General features: G+C 43.7%; 1 protein-coding gene across 3 annotated transcripts in view; it reads left to right on the top strand.

Annotated features, from left to right (window-relative positions):
• Positions 1-15,314, top strand: part of LOC142905726 (E3 ubiquitin-protein ligase RNF213-like) — a 116,098-nt gene extending 100,784 nt beyond the window's left edge. For all 3 annotated transcript variants that reach the window (XM_076052802.1, XM_076052803.1, XM_076052800.1), the window contains exons 64-68: positions 417-494; positions 704-901; positions 1,545-1,634; positions 12,711-12,889; positions 13,584-15,314. In XM_076052802.1, coding sequence (XP_075908917.1) covers positions 417-494; positions 704-901; positions 1,545-1,634; positions 12,711-12,889; positions 13,584-13,755 — 717 coding nt within the window. In that variant the 3' untranslated portion in view covers positions 13,756-15,314. The remainder of the gene's footprint in view (positions 1-416; positions 495-703; positions 902-1,544; positions 1,635-12,710; positions 12,890-13,583) is intronic.
• The last annotated feature ends 108 nt before the right edge of the window (positions 15,315-15,422 follow it).

Raw genomic sequence — 15,422 nt, 5'->3', positions numbered from 1 at the left:
GAGTGGATGTAGTGAGCGGGTGGTTGAGTGAGCGGGTGTTTGAGTGAGCGGGTGTAGTGAATGGATGGATGGGTGAGTGAGTGCATGGGTGTCGTGAGTGGGTGGGTAGGTAGGTGAGAGTGGGTGTAGTGAGTGGGTGGTTGAGTGGGTGAGTGAGTGAATTGGTGTAGTGAATGAGTGAGCGGGTGTAGTGAGTGAATGACTGAGTGATTAGCTGAAGGTGTGGGGCTGTGCTCAGCAACCTTGCAATAAAATCGACACAAAAACCAAACCGGTTGGCTTCGACTGGCGAGTCACCCTGCGGGTGCGTGGCGTTGCGTCTCTCTCTGCCTCCCTCTCCTTGTCTTTCTGTGTCTCGCTCTCTCCCCGTCTCTCTCTCTCTCGCCGCGTCTGATGGAGCCGCCTCGTCTCCACAGAACATCCCCACGCTCGTGACGCTGCACGACCGCGACTACGCACAGCTCTTCCAAGACCTGCAGAGGCAGATCCCACAGGTGACCCCTCCCCCCCACACGCTACCCCCACCACCATCGAGGTCGTCGTGGTCAGTCCCGCTGAGGTCATTGCGACCGTGCGTTGCCGTCGCTTGGTCTGTCCAGCATGCGGCGGCGGCGGCGGTGGCAGTGGCGCCGCGAAGGCAGCGGCAGCGGCGAGGGTCGGTGAATCACTGCCCGAACCTCCCCCCCCCCCCCCTCCTGCCCAGGTCCCCTTGGCGAGCTCTCACCGGGAGCGACTGCGCGCCCAGCTACGCTCGCCCAGCGACGCGGCGGAGGCGCTGGCGTGCGTGCAGGTGGCGCTCGGCTTCCTGGTGCCGGCCGGCGGGCGCTCCGACACGGCGCTCACCGCGTACCTCGCCCACGTGCTGTGCATGCAGCACCAGGTGTCGGCGCACGTGCTGCAGGTGGGCGCACGGCTCGCGACCCACGCTCGCGCTGTCCCACCACGCTCGCTCGGCCGCTCCCCAATCTCTCGTCCGCTCTCGGTTCGGTCAATCGCTCGCCCCACGCTCGCCCAACGCTCGCCCCACGCTCGCCCCACGCTCGCCCCACGCTCGCCCAACGCTCGCCCCACGCTCGCCCCACGCTCGCCCAACGCTCGCCCCACGCTCGTCCAACGCTAGCCCGCTCGCGGTTTGTCACTCGGCTCATCAAACGCTCGCTCACTGAACCGTTTTTGCAGTTGCTATCAGAGATGGCACTAGCCACAAAAGTATGTTAAAGGCTACATGGGGGATGTTTGTGTGGCGAGCGAGTGCGTGTGCGTGCGTCAGGTGGGGAGCAGTGGCACGGCGGAGAGCCCTGCTCACGGCCACCATAACCGGTGACAGATTATCTGGGCTTCTACGAGGTGAACACAGCCTCAAATGAGTACCAAGACTGGTGTTGAGTAAGCATCGCCACTGGGGAGACAAAAGCGGCCGGGCGTGGTGTTGGCCAGCCACCCCCTCGTGTGCCGTGCCGGCCTTCACAAGTGGTACTCGCTAACAGAACTCGCCCCAACAGTCTGTTTAAAGGCTACCCGGGGGATTGTTGTCTTTGTGTCAGGTGCTGGAGCCCTGCCGACTGAAGCACATGGCGTCCCTGTGGCAGCTTCTCTCCGCTCTGCGCTCGCAATGCCTGCTGCAGGGCGAGCAGGTGACCGGCCCAGTTCAAAACAGCTCACAAACACTTCATTTCGAAAGACCCAACACCAGTAACGAGCGTGGGGGGCAGGCAGGGGGTGCCTTGGCCCCTCCCCCCCCCTCCCGCTGGTGGCCAAAGCTACCAGTTGGGGCCCCCTTGACAAACACCATGAGATTTGTCTTCAACAACAGTGTCAAAGAACAACAACACTCATTTAAAACGCGGTTTAATTTAAATGTTATTAAAGTGCTTCTATTTACGTTCCCCCTTTTATATTAATTTAATTAGAGGTAACGTAATATTGCATAGAGGTAACTACTACGACGGAGCTGTAGTGGCTGCGTTCACCGAAGACAGAGCGCCTCCGACAGCGTTAAATGTTCGAGACTGTGAGCGTGACGACGATGGGATTAGGGAGGAGCCGCTATATAAAATAGCCTCGAGGGTGCGACCGTGCCAAGAGACAAATCAAATATTGGGGCCCCACCTGACCGATTGCCGCACCCCCTGAGCTGATGATGTCGTTACGACGCCACTGCTAATGTAGTCACTATGCCACTGATAAAGTCGTTACTATGCCACTGATAATGTACTTACTACACCACTGATGTCATTACTACACCATTAATAAAGTCGTTACTATGCCACTGATAATGTACTTACTACACCACTGGTAATGTCGTTACTACGCCATTGATAGTCGTTACTATGCTACTGATAATGTCATTACTAAGCCATTGATAGTGTAGTTACTACACCACTGATAAAGTCGTTACTACGCCACTAATAATATACTTACTACACCACTGATGTCATTACTACACCATTGATAATGTCATTACTATGCCACTGATTATGCAGTTACTACACCACAGATGTCGTTACTACGCCACTTATAAAGTCGTTACTATGTCACTGATCATATACTTACTACACCACTGATAATGTCGTTACTACACCACGGATAATGTAGTTACTACACCACTGATAATGTCGTTACTACACCACTGATAATGTAGTTACTACGTCACTGATAATGTAGTCACTACGCCACTCATAATGTAGTCACTACGCCACTGATAATGTAGTCACTACGTCAATGGTAATGCAGTTACTACGTCACTGATAATGTAGTCACTTCGCCACTGATAATGTCGCTACTACGCCACTGATAATGTAGTTACTACGCCACTGATAATGTCGTTACTACACCACTGATAATATACTTACTACACCACTGGTAATGTTACTACGCCATTGATAGTCGTTACTATGCTACTGATAATGTCATTACTAAGCCATTGATAGTGTAGTTACTACACCACTGATAATATACTTACTACACCACTGGTAATGTTACTACGCCATTGATAGTCGTTACTATGCTACTGATAATGTCATTACTAAGCCATTGATAGTGTAGTTACTACACCACTGATAATGCCGTTACTATGCCACTGATAATGCCGTTACTATGCCACTGATAATGTCATTACTAAGCCACTGATAGTGTAGTTACTACACCACTGATAAAGTTGTTACTACACCATTTATGTAGTTACTACATCACTGATAATATACTTACTACGCCACTGATAATGTCGTTGCTATGCCACTGATAATGTAGTTACTACACCACTGATAATGTAGTTACTACACCACTTATGTCATTACTACACCACTGATAATGTAGTTACTACAGCACTGATAATGTCATTACTACACCACTGATGATGTAGTTACTACACCACTGATAATGTCATTATTACACCACTGATGATGTAGTTACTACACCACTGATAATGTAGTTACTACGCCACTGATAATGTCATTACTACACCACTGATAATGTAGTTACTACGCCACTGATAATGTCGTTACTACACCACTGATAATGTAGTTACTACACCACTGATAATGTAGTTACTACGCCACTGATAATGTCGTTACTACACCACTGATAATGTAGTTACTACACCACTGATAATGTAGTTACTATGCCACTGATATGGTAGTTACTACACCACTGATAATGTAGTCACTACACCACTGATAATGCAGTTACTACACCACTGATAATGTAGTTACTACACCACTGATAATGTAGTTACTACACCACTGATAATATCGTTACTACACCACTGATTATATCGTCACTACACCACTGATAATGTAGTCACTACACCACTGATAATGTAGTCACTACACTACTGATAATGGAGTCACTACACCACTGATAATGTAGTTACTACGCCACTGATAATGTCGTTACTACACCACTGATAATGTAGTTACTACGCCACTGATAATGTAGTTACTACACCACTGATAATGTAGTCACTACACCACTGATAATGTAGTCACTACACCACTGATAATGTCGTTACTACACCACTGTTATTGTAGTTACTACACCACTGATAATGTAGTTACTACACCACTGATAATGTAGTTATTACACCACTGATAATGTAGTTACTACGTCACTGATAATGTAGTTACTACGTCACTGATAATGTCGTTACTACGCCACTGATAATGTAGTTACTACACTACTGATAATGTAGTTACTACGCCACTGATAATGTAGTTACTACACCACTGATAATGTAGTTATTACACCACTGATAATGTAGTTACTACGTCACTGATAATGTAGTTACTACACTACTGATAATGTCGTTACTACCCCACTGATAATGTAGTTACTACTTCATTGATAATGTAGTTACTACACTAGTGATGTAGTTAGTATGTCACTGATAATGCAGTTACTACACCACTGATAATGTAGTTACTACACCACTGATAATGTAGTCACTACGCCACTGATAATGTAGTTACTACACCACTGATAATGTCCTTACTACGTCACTGATAATGTCGTTACTACGCCACTGATAATGTAGTCACTACGTCACTGATAATGTAGTTACTACACCACTGATAATGTAGTCACTACACCACTGATAATGTAGTTACTACACCACTGATAATGTAGTTACTACACCACTGATAATGTAGTTACTACACCACTGATAATATCGTTACTACACCACTGATTATATCGTCACTACACCACTGATAATGTAGTCACTACACCACTGATAATGTAGTCACTACACTACTGATAATGGAGTCACTACACCACTGATAATGTAGTTACTACGCCACTGATAATGTCGTTACTACACCACTGATAATGTAGTTACTACACCACTGATAATGTCGTTACTACACCACTGTTATTGTAGTTACTACACCACTGATAATGTAGTTACTACACCACTGATAATGTAGTTATTACACCACTGATAATGTAGTTACTACGTCACTGATAATGTAGTTACTACGTCACTGATAATGTCGTTACTACGCCACTGATAATGTAGTTACTACACTACTGATAATGTAGTTACTACGCCACTGATAATGTAGTTACTACACCACTGATAATGTAGTTATTACACCACTGATAATGTAGTTACTACGTCACTGATAATGTAGTTACTACACTACTGATAATGTCGTTACTACCCCACTGATAATGTAGTTACTACATCACTGATAATGTAGTTACTTAGCCACTGATAATGTAATTACTACACCACTGATAATGTAGTTACTACGCCACTGATAATGTAGTTACTACACCACTGATAATGTAGTTACTACGCCACTGATAATGTAGTCACTACACCACTGATAATGTCGTTACTACACCACTGCTAATTTAGTTACTACGCCACTGATAATGTAGTTACTACTTCATTGATAATGTAGTTACTACACTAGTGATGTAGTTAGTATGTCACTGATAATGCAGTTACTACACCACTGATAATGTAGTTACTACACCACTGATAATGTAGTCACTACGCCACTGATAATGTAGTTACTACACCACTGATAATGTCCTTACTACGTCACTGATAATGTCGTTACTACGCCACTGATAATGTAGTCACTACGTCACTGATAATGTAGTTACTACACCACTGATAATGTAGTCACTACACCACTGATAATGTAGTTACTACACCACTGATAATGTCGTTACTACACCACTGATAATGTAGTTACTACGTCACTGATAATGTAGTTACTACACCACTGATAATGTAGTTACTACACCACTGATAATGTAGTTACTACTCCACTGATAATGTAGTTACTACACCACTAGTAATGTAGTCACTACACCACTGATAATGTAGTTACTAGACCACTCATAATGTCGTTACTACACCACTGATCATGTCGTTACTACATCACTGATAATGTAGTTACTACACTACTGATAATGTAGTTACTACGCCACTGATAATGTAGTTACTACACCACTGATAATGTAGCTACAATGTCACTGATAATGTAGTTACTACACTACTGATAATGTAGCTACTACACCACTGATAATGTCGTTACTACACCACTGATAATGTCGTTACTACGTCACTGATAATGTAGTTACTACACCACTGATAATGTAGTTACTACACTACTGATAATGTAGTTACTATGCCACTGATAATTTAGTCACTACATCACTGATAATGTAGTTACTACACCACCGATAATGTAGTCACTACACCACTGATAATGTAGTTACTACACCACTGATAATGTCGTTACTACACCACTGATGTCGTTACTACACCACTGATAATGTAGTTACTACACCACTGATCATGTCGTTACTACATCACTGATAATGTAGTTACTACACTACTGATAATGTAGTTACTACGCCACTGATAATGTAGTTACTACAACACTGATAATGTAGCTACTATGTCACTGATAATGTAGTTACTACACTACTGATAATGTAGTTACTACACCACTGATACTGTCGTTACTACACCACTGATAATGTTGTTACTACGTCACCGATAATGTAGTTACTACACCACTGATAATGTAGTTACTACACTACTGATAATGTAGTTACTACGCCACTGATAATGTAGTCACTACACCACTGATAATGTAGTTACTACACCACTGATAATGTAGTTACTATGCCACTGATAATGTAGTTACTACGCCACTGATAATGTAGTTACTACACCACTGATAATGTAGTTACTACACCACTGATAATGTAGTTACTACACCACTGATAATGTAGTTACTATACCACTAGTAATGTAGTTACTACGCCACTGATAGTGTAGTTACTACACCACTGATAATGTAGTTACTACACCACTGATAATGTAGTTACTACACCACTGATCATGTAGTCACTACACCACTGATAATGTAGTTACTACACCATTGATAATGTAGTCACTACACTACTGATAATGTAGTTACTACACCACTGATAATGTAGTTACTACGCCACTGATAATGCAGTTGCTACACCACTGATAATGTAGTTACTACGCCACTGATAATGTAGTTACTATACCATTGATAATGTAGTTACTACGTCACTGATAATGTCGTTACTACACCACTGATAATGTAGTTACTACACCACTGATAATGTAGTTACTACACCACTGATAATGTAGTTACTACACCACTGATAATGTAGTTACTACACCACTGATAATGTAGTTACGTCACTGCTAATGTAGTTACTACGCCACTGATAATGTAGTTACTACGTCACTGCTAATGTAGTTACTACGCCACTGATAATGTAGTTACTCCGTCACTGATAATGTAGTTACTTAGCCACTGATAATGTAATTACTACACCACTGATAATGTAGTTACTACACCACTGATAATGTAGTTACTACACCACTGATAATGTAGTTACTACGCCACTGATAATGTAGTCACTACACCACTGATAATGTCGTTACTTTGCCTCTGATAATGTAGTTACTATGCCAATTATAATGTAGTTACTACGTCACTGATAATGTAGTTACTACACCACTGATAATGTAGTTACTACACCACTGATCATGTCGTTACTACATCACTGATAATGTAGTTACTACACTACTGATAATGTCGTTACTACGCCACTGATAATGTAGTTACTACAACACTGATAATGTAGCTACTATGTCACTGATAATGTAGTTACTACACTACTGATAATGTAGTTACTACACCACTGATAATGTCGTTACTACACCACTGATAATGTCGTTACTACGTCACCGATAATGTAGTTACTACACCACTGATAATGTAGTTACTACACTACTGATAATGTAGTTACTACGCCACTGATAATGTAGTCACTACACCACTGATAATGTAGTTACTACACCACTGATAATGTAGTTACTACGCCACTGATAATGTAGTTACTACGCCACTGATAATGTAGTTACTACACCACTGATAATGTAGTTACTACACCACTGATAATGTAGTTACTACACCACTGATAATGTAGTTACCACACCACTGATAATATAGTTACTACACCACTAGTAATGTAGTTACTACGCCACTGATAGTGTAGTTACTACACCACTGATAATGTAGTTACTACGCCACTGATAATGTAGTTACTATACCATTGATAATGTAGTTACTACGTCACTGATAATGTCGTTACTACACCACTGATAATGTAGTTACTACACCACTGATAATGTAGTTACTACACCACTGATAATGTAGTTACTACACCACTGATAATGTAGTTACTACACCACTGATAATGTAGTTACGTCACTGCTAATGTAGTTACTACGCCACTGATAATGTAGTTACTACGTCACTGCTAATGTAGTTACTACGCCACTGATAATGTAGTTACTCCGTCACTGATAATGTAGTTACTTAGCCACTGATAATGTAATTACTACACCACTGATAATGTAGTTACTACACCACTGATAATGTAGTTACTACACCACTGATAATGTAGTTACTACGCCACTGATAATGTGGTCACTACACCACTGATAATGTCGTTACTTTGCCTCTGATAATGTAGTTACTACGCCAATTATAATGTAGTTACTACGTCACTGATAATGTAGTTACTACACCACTGATAATGTAGTTACTACACCACTGATAATGTAGTCGCTACACCACTGATAATGTCGTTACTTAGCCACTGATAATGTAGTTACTATGCAACTGATAATGTAGTTACTACGTCACTGATAATGTAGTTACTACACCAGTGATGTAGTTACTATGTCACTGATAATGCAGTTACTACACCACTGATAATATAGTTACTACACCACTGATAATGTAGTCACTACGCCACTGATAATGTAGTTACTACACCACTGATAATGTAGTTAATACGCCACTGATAATGTAGTTACTACGTCACTGATAATGTAGTTACTACACCACTGATAATGTAGTTACGTCACTGCTAATGTAGTTACTACGCCACTGATAATGTAGTTACTACGTCACTGCTAATGTAGTTACTACGCCACTGATAATGTAGTTACTCCATCACTGATAATGTAGTTACTTAGCCACTGATAATGTAGTCACTACACCACTGATAATGTCGTTACTTTGCCTCTGATAATGTAGTTACTACGCCAATTATAATGTAGTTACTACGTCACTGATAATGTAGTTACTACACCACTGATAATGTAGTTACTACACCACTGATAATGTAGTCGCTACACCACTGATAATGTCGTTACTTAGCCACTGATAATGTAGTTACTACGCAACTGATAATGTAGTTACTACGTCACTGATAATGTAGTTACTACACCAGTGATGTAGTTACTATGTCACTGATAATGCAGTTACTACACCACTGGTAATATAGTTACTACACCACTGATAATGTAGTCACTACGCCACTGATAATGTAGTTACTACACCACTGATAATGTAGTTAATACGCCACTGATAATGTAGTTACTACGTCACTGGTAATGTCGTTACTACGCCACTGATAATGTAGTCACTACGTCACTGATAATGTAGTTACTACACCACTGATAATGTAGTTACTACACCACTGATAATGTAGTTACTACACCACCGATAATGTAGTTACTACACCACTGATAATGTAGTTACTACACCAGTAGTAATGTAGTTACTACACCACTGATAGTGTAGTTACTACACCACTGATAATGTAGTTACTACACCACTGATAATGTAGTCACTACACCACTGATAATGTAGTTACTCCACTACTGATAATGTAGTTACTGCGCCACTGATAATGTAGTTACTACACCACTGGTAATGCAGTTGCTACACCACTGATAATGTAGTTACTACGCCACTGATAATGTAGTTACTACACCACTGATAATGTAGTTACTACGTCACTGATAATGTAGTTACTACACCACTGATAATGTAGTTACTACACCACTGATAATGTAGTTACTACACCACTGATAATATATTTACTACACCACTGATAATGTACTTACTACGTCACTGCTAATGTAGTTACTAGGCCACTGATAATGTAGTTACTACGTCACTGATAATGTAGTTACTTAACCACTGATAATGTAATTACTACACCACTGATAATGTAGTTACTCCATCACTGATAATGTAGTTACTACACCACTGATAATGTAGTTACTACGCCACTGATAATGTAGTTACTACGCCACTGATAATGTAGTTACTACACCACTAATAATGTTGTTACTTAGCCACTGATAATGTAGTTAATACGCCACTGATAATGTAGTTACTACGTCACTGATAATGTAGTTACTACACCAGTGATGTAGTTATTATGTCACTGATAATGTAATTACTACACCACTGATAATGTAGTTACTACACCACTGATAATGTCCTTACTACGTCACTGATAATGTCGTTACTACGCCACTGATAATGTAGTCACTACGTCACTGATAATGTAGTTACTACACCACTGATAATGTAGTCACTACACCACTGATAATGTAGTTACTACACCACTGATAATGTAGTCACTACACCACTGATAATGTAGTTACTACACCAGTGATGTAGTTACTATGTCACTGATAATGTAATTACTACACCACTGATAATGTAGTTACTACACCACTGATAATGTCCTTACTACGTCACTGATAATGTCGTTACTACGCCACTGATAATGTAGTCACTACGTCACTGATAATGTAGTTACTACACCACTGATAATGTAGTCACTACACCACTGATAATGTAGTTACTACACCACTGATAATGTAGTCACTACACCACTGATAATGTAGTTACTACACCACTGATAATGTAGTTACTTAGCCACTGATAATGTAGTTACTACACCACTGATAATGTAGTCACTACGCCACTGATAATGTAGTTACTCCATCACTGATAATGTCGTTACTGCACCACTGATAATGTAGTTACTATACCACTGATAATGTAGTCACTACGCCACTGATTATGTCGTTACTACACCACTGATAATGTCGTTACTGCACCACTGATAATGTAGTTACTACGTCACTGATAATGTAGTTACTTAGCCGCTGATAATGTCGCTACTACACCACTGATAATGTAGTTACTACACTACTGATAATGTAGTTACTACACCACTGATAATGTCGTTACTACATCACTGATAATGTAGTCACTACACCACTGATAATGTAGTTACTACACCACTGATAATGTCGTTACTACATCACTGATAATGTAGTCACTACGCCACTGATAATGTCGTTACTACATCACTGATAATGTAGTAACTACGCCACTGATAATGTAGTTACTACACCACTGATAATGTCGTTACTACACCACTGATAATGTAGTTACTACACCACTGATAATGTAGTTACTACACCACTGATAATGTAGTTACTACACCACTGATAATGTAGTTACGCCACTGATAATGTAGTCACTACACCACTGATAATGTCGTTACTACACCACTGATAATGTAGTTACTACACCACTGATAATATTGTTACTACGTCACTGATAATGTAGTTACTTAGCCACTGATAATGTAATTACTACACCACTGATAATGTAGTTACTACACCACTGATAATGTAGTTACTACACCACTGATAATGTAGTTACTACGCCACTGATAATGTAGTCACTACACCACTGATAATGTTGTTACTTTGCCTTTGATAATGTAGTTACTACGCCAATTATAATGTAGTTACTACGTCACTGATAATGTAGTTACTACACCACTGATAATGTAGTTACTACACCACTGATAATGTAGTCGCTACACCACTGATAATGTCGTTACTTAGCCACTGATAATGTAGTTACTACGCAACTGATAATGTAGTTACTACGTCACTGATAATGTAGTTACTACACCAGTGATGTAGTTACTATGTCACTGATAATGCAGTTACTACACCACTGATAATATAGTTACTACACCACTGATAATGTAGTCACTACGCCACTGATAATGTAGTTACTACGCAACTGATAATGTAGTTACTACGTCACTGATAATGTAGTTACTACACCAGTGATGTAGTTACTATGTCACTGATAATGCAGTTACTACACCACTGATAATATAGTTACTACACCACTGATAATGTAGTCACTACGCCACTGATAATGTAGTTACTACACCACTGATAATGTAGTTAATACGCCACTGATAATGTAGTTACTACGTCACTGATAATGTAGTTACTACACCACTGATAGTATCCTTACTTAGCCACTGATAATATCGTTACTTAGCCACTGATAATGTAATTACACCATTGATAATGTAGTTACTACACCACTGATAGTATCCTTACTTAGCCACTGATAATGTAGTTACTACACCACTGATAATGTAGTTACTACACCACTGATAATATCGTTACTTAGCCACTGATAATGTAATTACACCACTGATAATGTAGTTACTACACCACTGATAGTATCCTTACTTAGCCACTGATAATATCGTTACTTAGCCACTGATAATGTAATTACACCACTGATAATGTAGTTACTACACCACTGATAGTATCCTTACTTAGCCACTGATAATGTAGTTACACCACTGATAATGTCGTGACTACACTACTGATAATGTCGTTACTTAGCCACTGATAATGTCGCCACTACGCTACTGATGTCGTTACTATTCCACGCGGAACAAGATGTCGACTTTATTGATTGATCTATATGCGTGGTGCTGCGCAGGATCCATTCCCCCGGCTGGACGGACGCTACCGGAGTGAGCTCACGAGCCACCAGGGCGAGCAGCTGCGCCGCTTCCTGGCCACCTGCCCGGCCGACAGCTTCCTCTTGGAGCTGCACGAGTTCATCGCGCTGGGCCTGTGCCGCGAGCGGGCTTACGACAACTACCAGGAGCAGTGGGGGTAACGTCGCCACGCATCCAACCTCCCGCGCGATCGCGGTGGCAGCGGTGATTGCAGCAGTGGTGGCAGCAGTGGTGGCAGCGGTGGTGCTGGTAGCAGCAATGGTGGCAGCGGTAGTGGCGGCAGTGGCAGTGGTGGTAGCGGTGGCACTGGCAGTGACGGCAGCAGTGGTGGCAGCGGTAGCGGCAGTCGCAGCGTTAGCAATGGCAGCAGTGGCAGCGGTCGTGGCGGTGGGGGCAGCGGTGACAGCGGTAGCAGTGGTGGCAGCAGCAATGGCAGTGGTGTAAGTGGTAGTGGTGGCAGTGGTAGCAGTGGCAGCAGCAGTAGTGGCGGCGGTAGTGGCAGCATCACCATCGCGAAGAGCACATCTGTCCCGAGTGTTCGCTCAGAATCAAGGTGGTTTCTTGCTCAAAGCAGCATGGAGGCGGGGCTCATCATCAGTGGTGGAAATTCCACGGTGCTATGACAGGAAATGAGCCCATAGGTTGATGACCGTTACTGACTTAAGACTTCTTGAGGTGTCATATATATTGTATATTTTTTTATTTTGTGGCAAGTGTGCTTGGCGAATGCAGAATATATTTTAGCCAGACTCATCGAGCCAGACTCAGGCTCTGCCAGGAACCATACTGAACTTTTCAAACTGAACACCTCCTGTTCCTTCCCCCTGCTCCCCCCCCCCCACCCCCGCCAGGCTGAGCGTGACGCTGTCCAATCACCTGGAGAGAAAGGGCGTGGAGCGCTCCGGGGAGCTGAGCGAGGGCTTGCCTGCCGACCTCACCGTGGCTCACAGCTTTGCCGTCTGGAAATTGGCGCTGGCTGCCTGGGGAGGCGTCGCCAAGCCCAGCCTGCATTGGCGCGGCTAGCCCACATGGCTAGCGAGGGTGGCTAGCCCACATGGCTAGCGAGGGTGGCTAGCCCACATGGCTAGCGAGGGTGGCTAGCCCACATGGCTAGCGAGGATGGCTAGCCCACATGGCTAGCGAGGGTGGCTAGCCCGCATGGCTAGCGAGGGTGGCTAGCCCGCATGGCTAGCGAGGGTGGCTAGACCGCACGGCTAGCCCGGGTGGTGTGACTGTGCGGATAGATCACGCGGCGTGACCGCTCACTCGGTCGTTGTTTTGTTGTTCTTTTGTTGTTGTTTTATTGTCGCATTCGACAAATGTTTTCCCGAGAAAGGCAACGGTTCTGTACGCCACTTCCTTCGCACGGTCTCGGACTTGCACTGCCCCTTCCGCGGAGACGGCTGGGTTCAGGCCCGGGTACTCTGTGTGTGCGTCTGCGCGCGCGTCCCTCATCACGAGGGTTCACTTTAAACTACAATCGGCTCGTTCCCTGACGTTCTCGCAACGACCGCGCTTCCGTCGGCGTTGCGTCGTCAGGAGACGAACAATCCCTTGGTAAATATCGTGCCGAGCGGATAACACAGAGCTACCTCAGAGATCACTTCTTTCAGGGTGAAAGGGGGCAGACGCTTGCCCCCCCCCCCCCCCCCCCGCCGTACGTGAGTAATGTTCACCGGGCGACGGTCAAACTCGTGCTTTTGCCGTATCATACCGCACCGGGTACTCGTGTAGGGCTGAATCAACCTTGACGAGGCCCAGGACAAGATGAGATCATTTCCACTGACATTAGCACGGCGGGTGAATCAAACTGAGGTTGGCGAATTCGCCGCGACGCGGCCTCGCTCTGCTTTCAAACCACGCCGCCCGCCCGGGGGAGGTCTTTAACATCCAAGCGTGAGCGAAGCAGGAGGGGCATCGTCTTTTTTACGGTCAAATACACCCGGGCTGTATTAACCAGGGCGGACGCCGGGCTCGAACCAAATTGCCACCGTGGGCTCCAGTTAAAAAATTAAACTATTTTTCATTTTACCAGGTCGAAGGGCCCCACTGAGCTATGTAGCCTTTTATCCAGAAGCGACCTGGCTATCACAAATGATAGCTCATCGAAGTTGCTTATCTTCGCGTGGAAATATATAGCGGCCAAATACTCTGAACACACATTGTTGATTCTAAATGTGGAGGGGCAAGCTCGACCTGGAGAAAAATCCACGCGACCACGGGGAGAGAGACACCCGAATACAGCAGCAGCAGGCGTCAGGGTCGGCATCGAACCCACGACCTCCTGTACACCAGGTGAGGTAGTTAACATCTCACCACCGTGGATGCTGTTGATCTCGTGTGGGTCGACGTCGCACAGCAGCAACAGCGCCCCACCCCCCTCTACTGGCAGCCTCCTGTACCCGCCTGTGAAGCATAGCGCCCTCTTTCGGGATAGCCTTGCGCTGCAGAAATTACAACAGCGGAGATTACAATCGCTTCCGCGATAAGCCATAGATGTGTGTAAAGTACGTTCTAACCGCTGCATCATTGTCCACGATTGTGAAGTGATTTTAACAGAGTAAATGTCCGTGTTTGACGTACGCCGTTGTGTGTGTGCCTCTCCAAACTCCACAACACGGGCAAGCCACTCGCCACCCGCCATGACACACGTGGCGCTCCGCTCGTCACGTGGCCGCGACACTCGCTGC

Source organism: Petromyzon marinus, chromosome 58 (assembly GCF_048934315.1).
Source record: "Petromyzon marinus isolate PM22_M1 ecotype Great Lakes invasive population chromosome 58, UKy_Petmar_22M1.pri1.0, whole genome shotgun sequence".
Taxonomy (NCBI): Eukaryota; Metazoa; Chordata; class Hyperoartia; order Petromyzontiformes; family Petromyzontidae; genus Petromyzon; species Petromyzon marinus.
The sequence above is the reverse complement of the archived record's forward strand: the minus strand, read 5'-3'. Positions and strand labels throughout refer to the sequence as shown.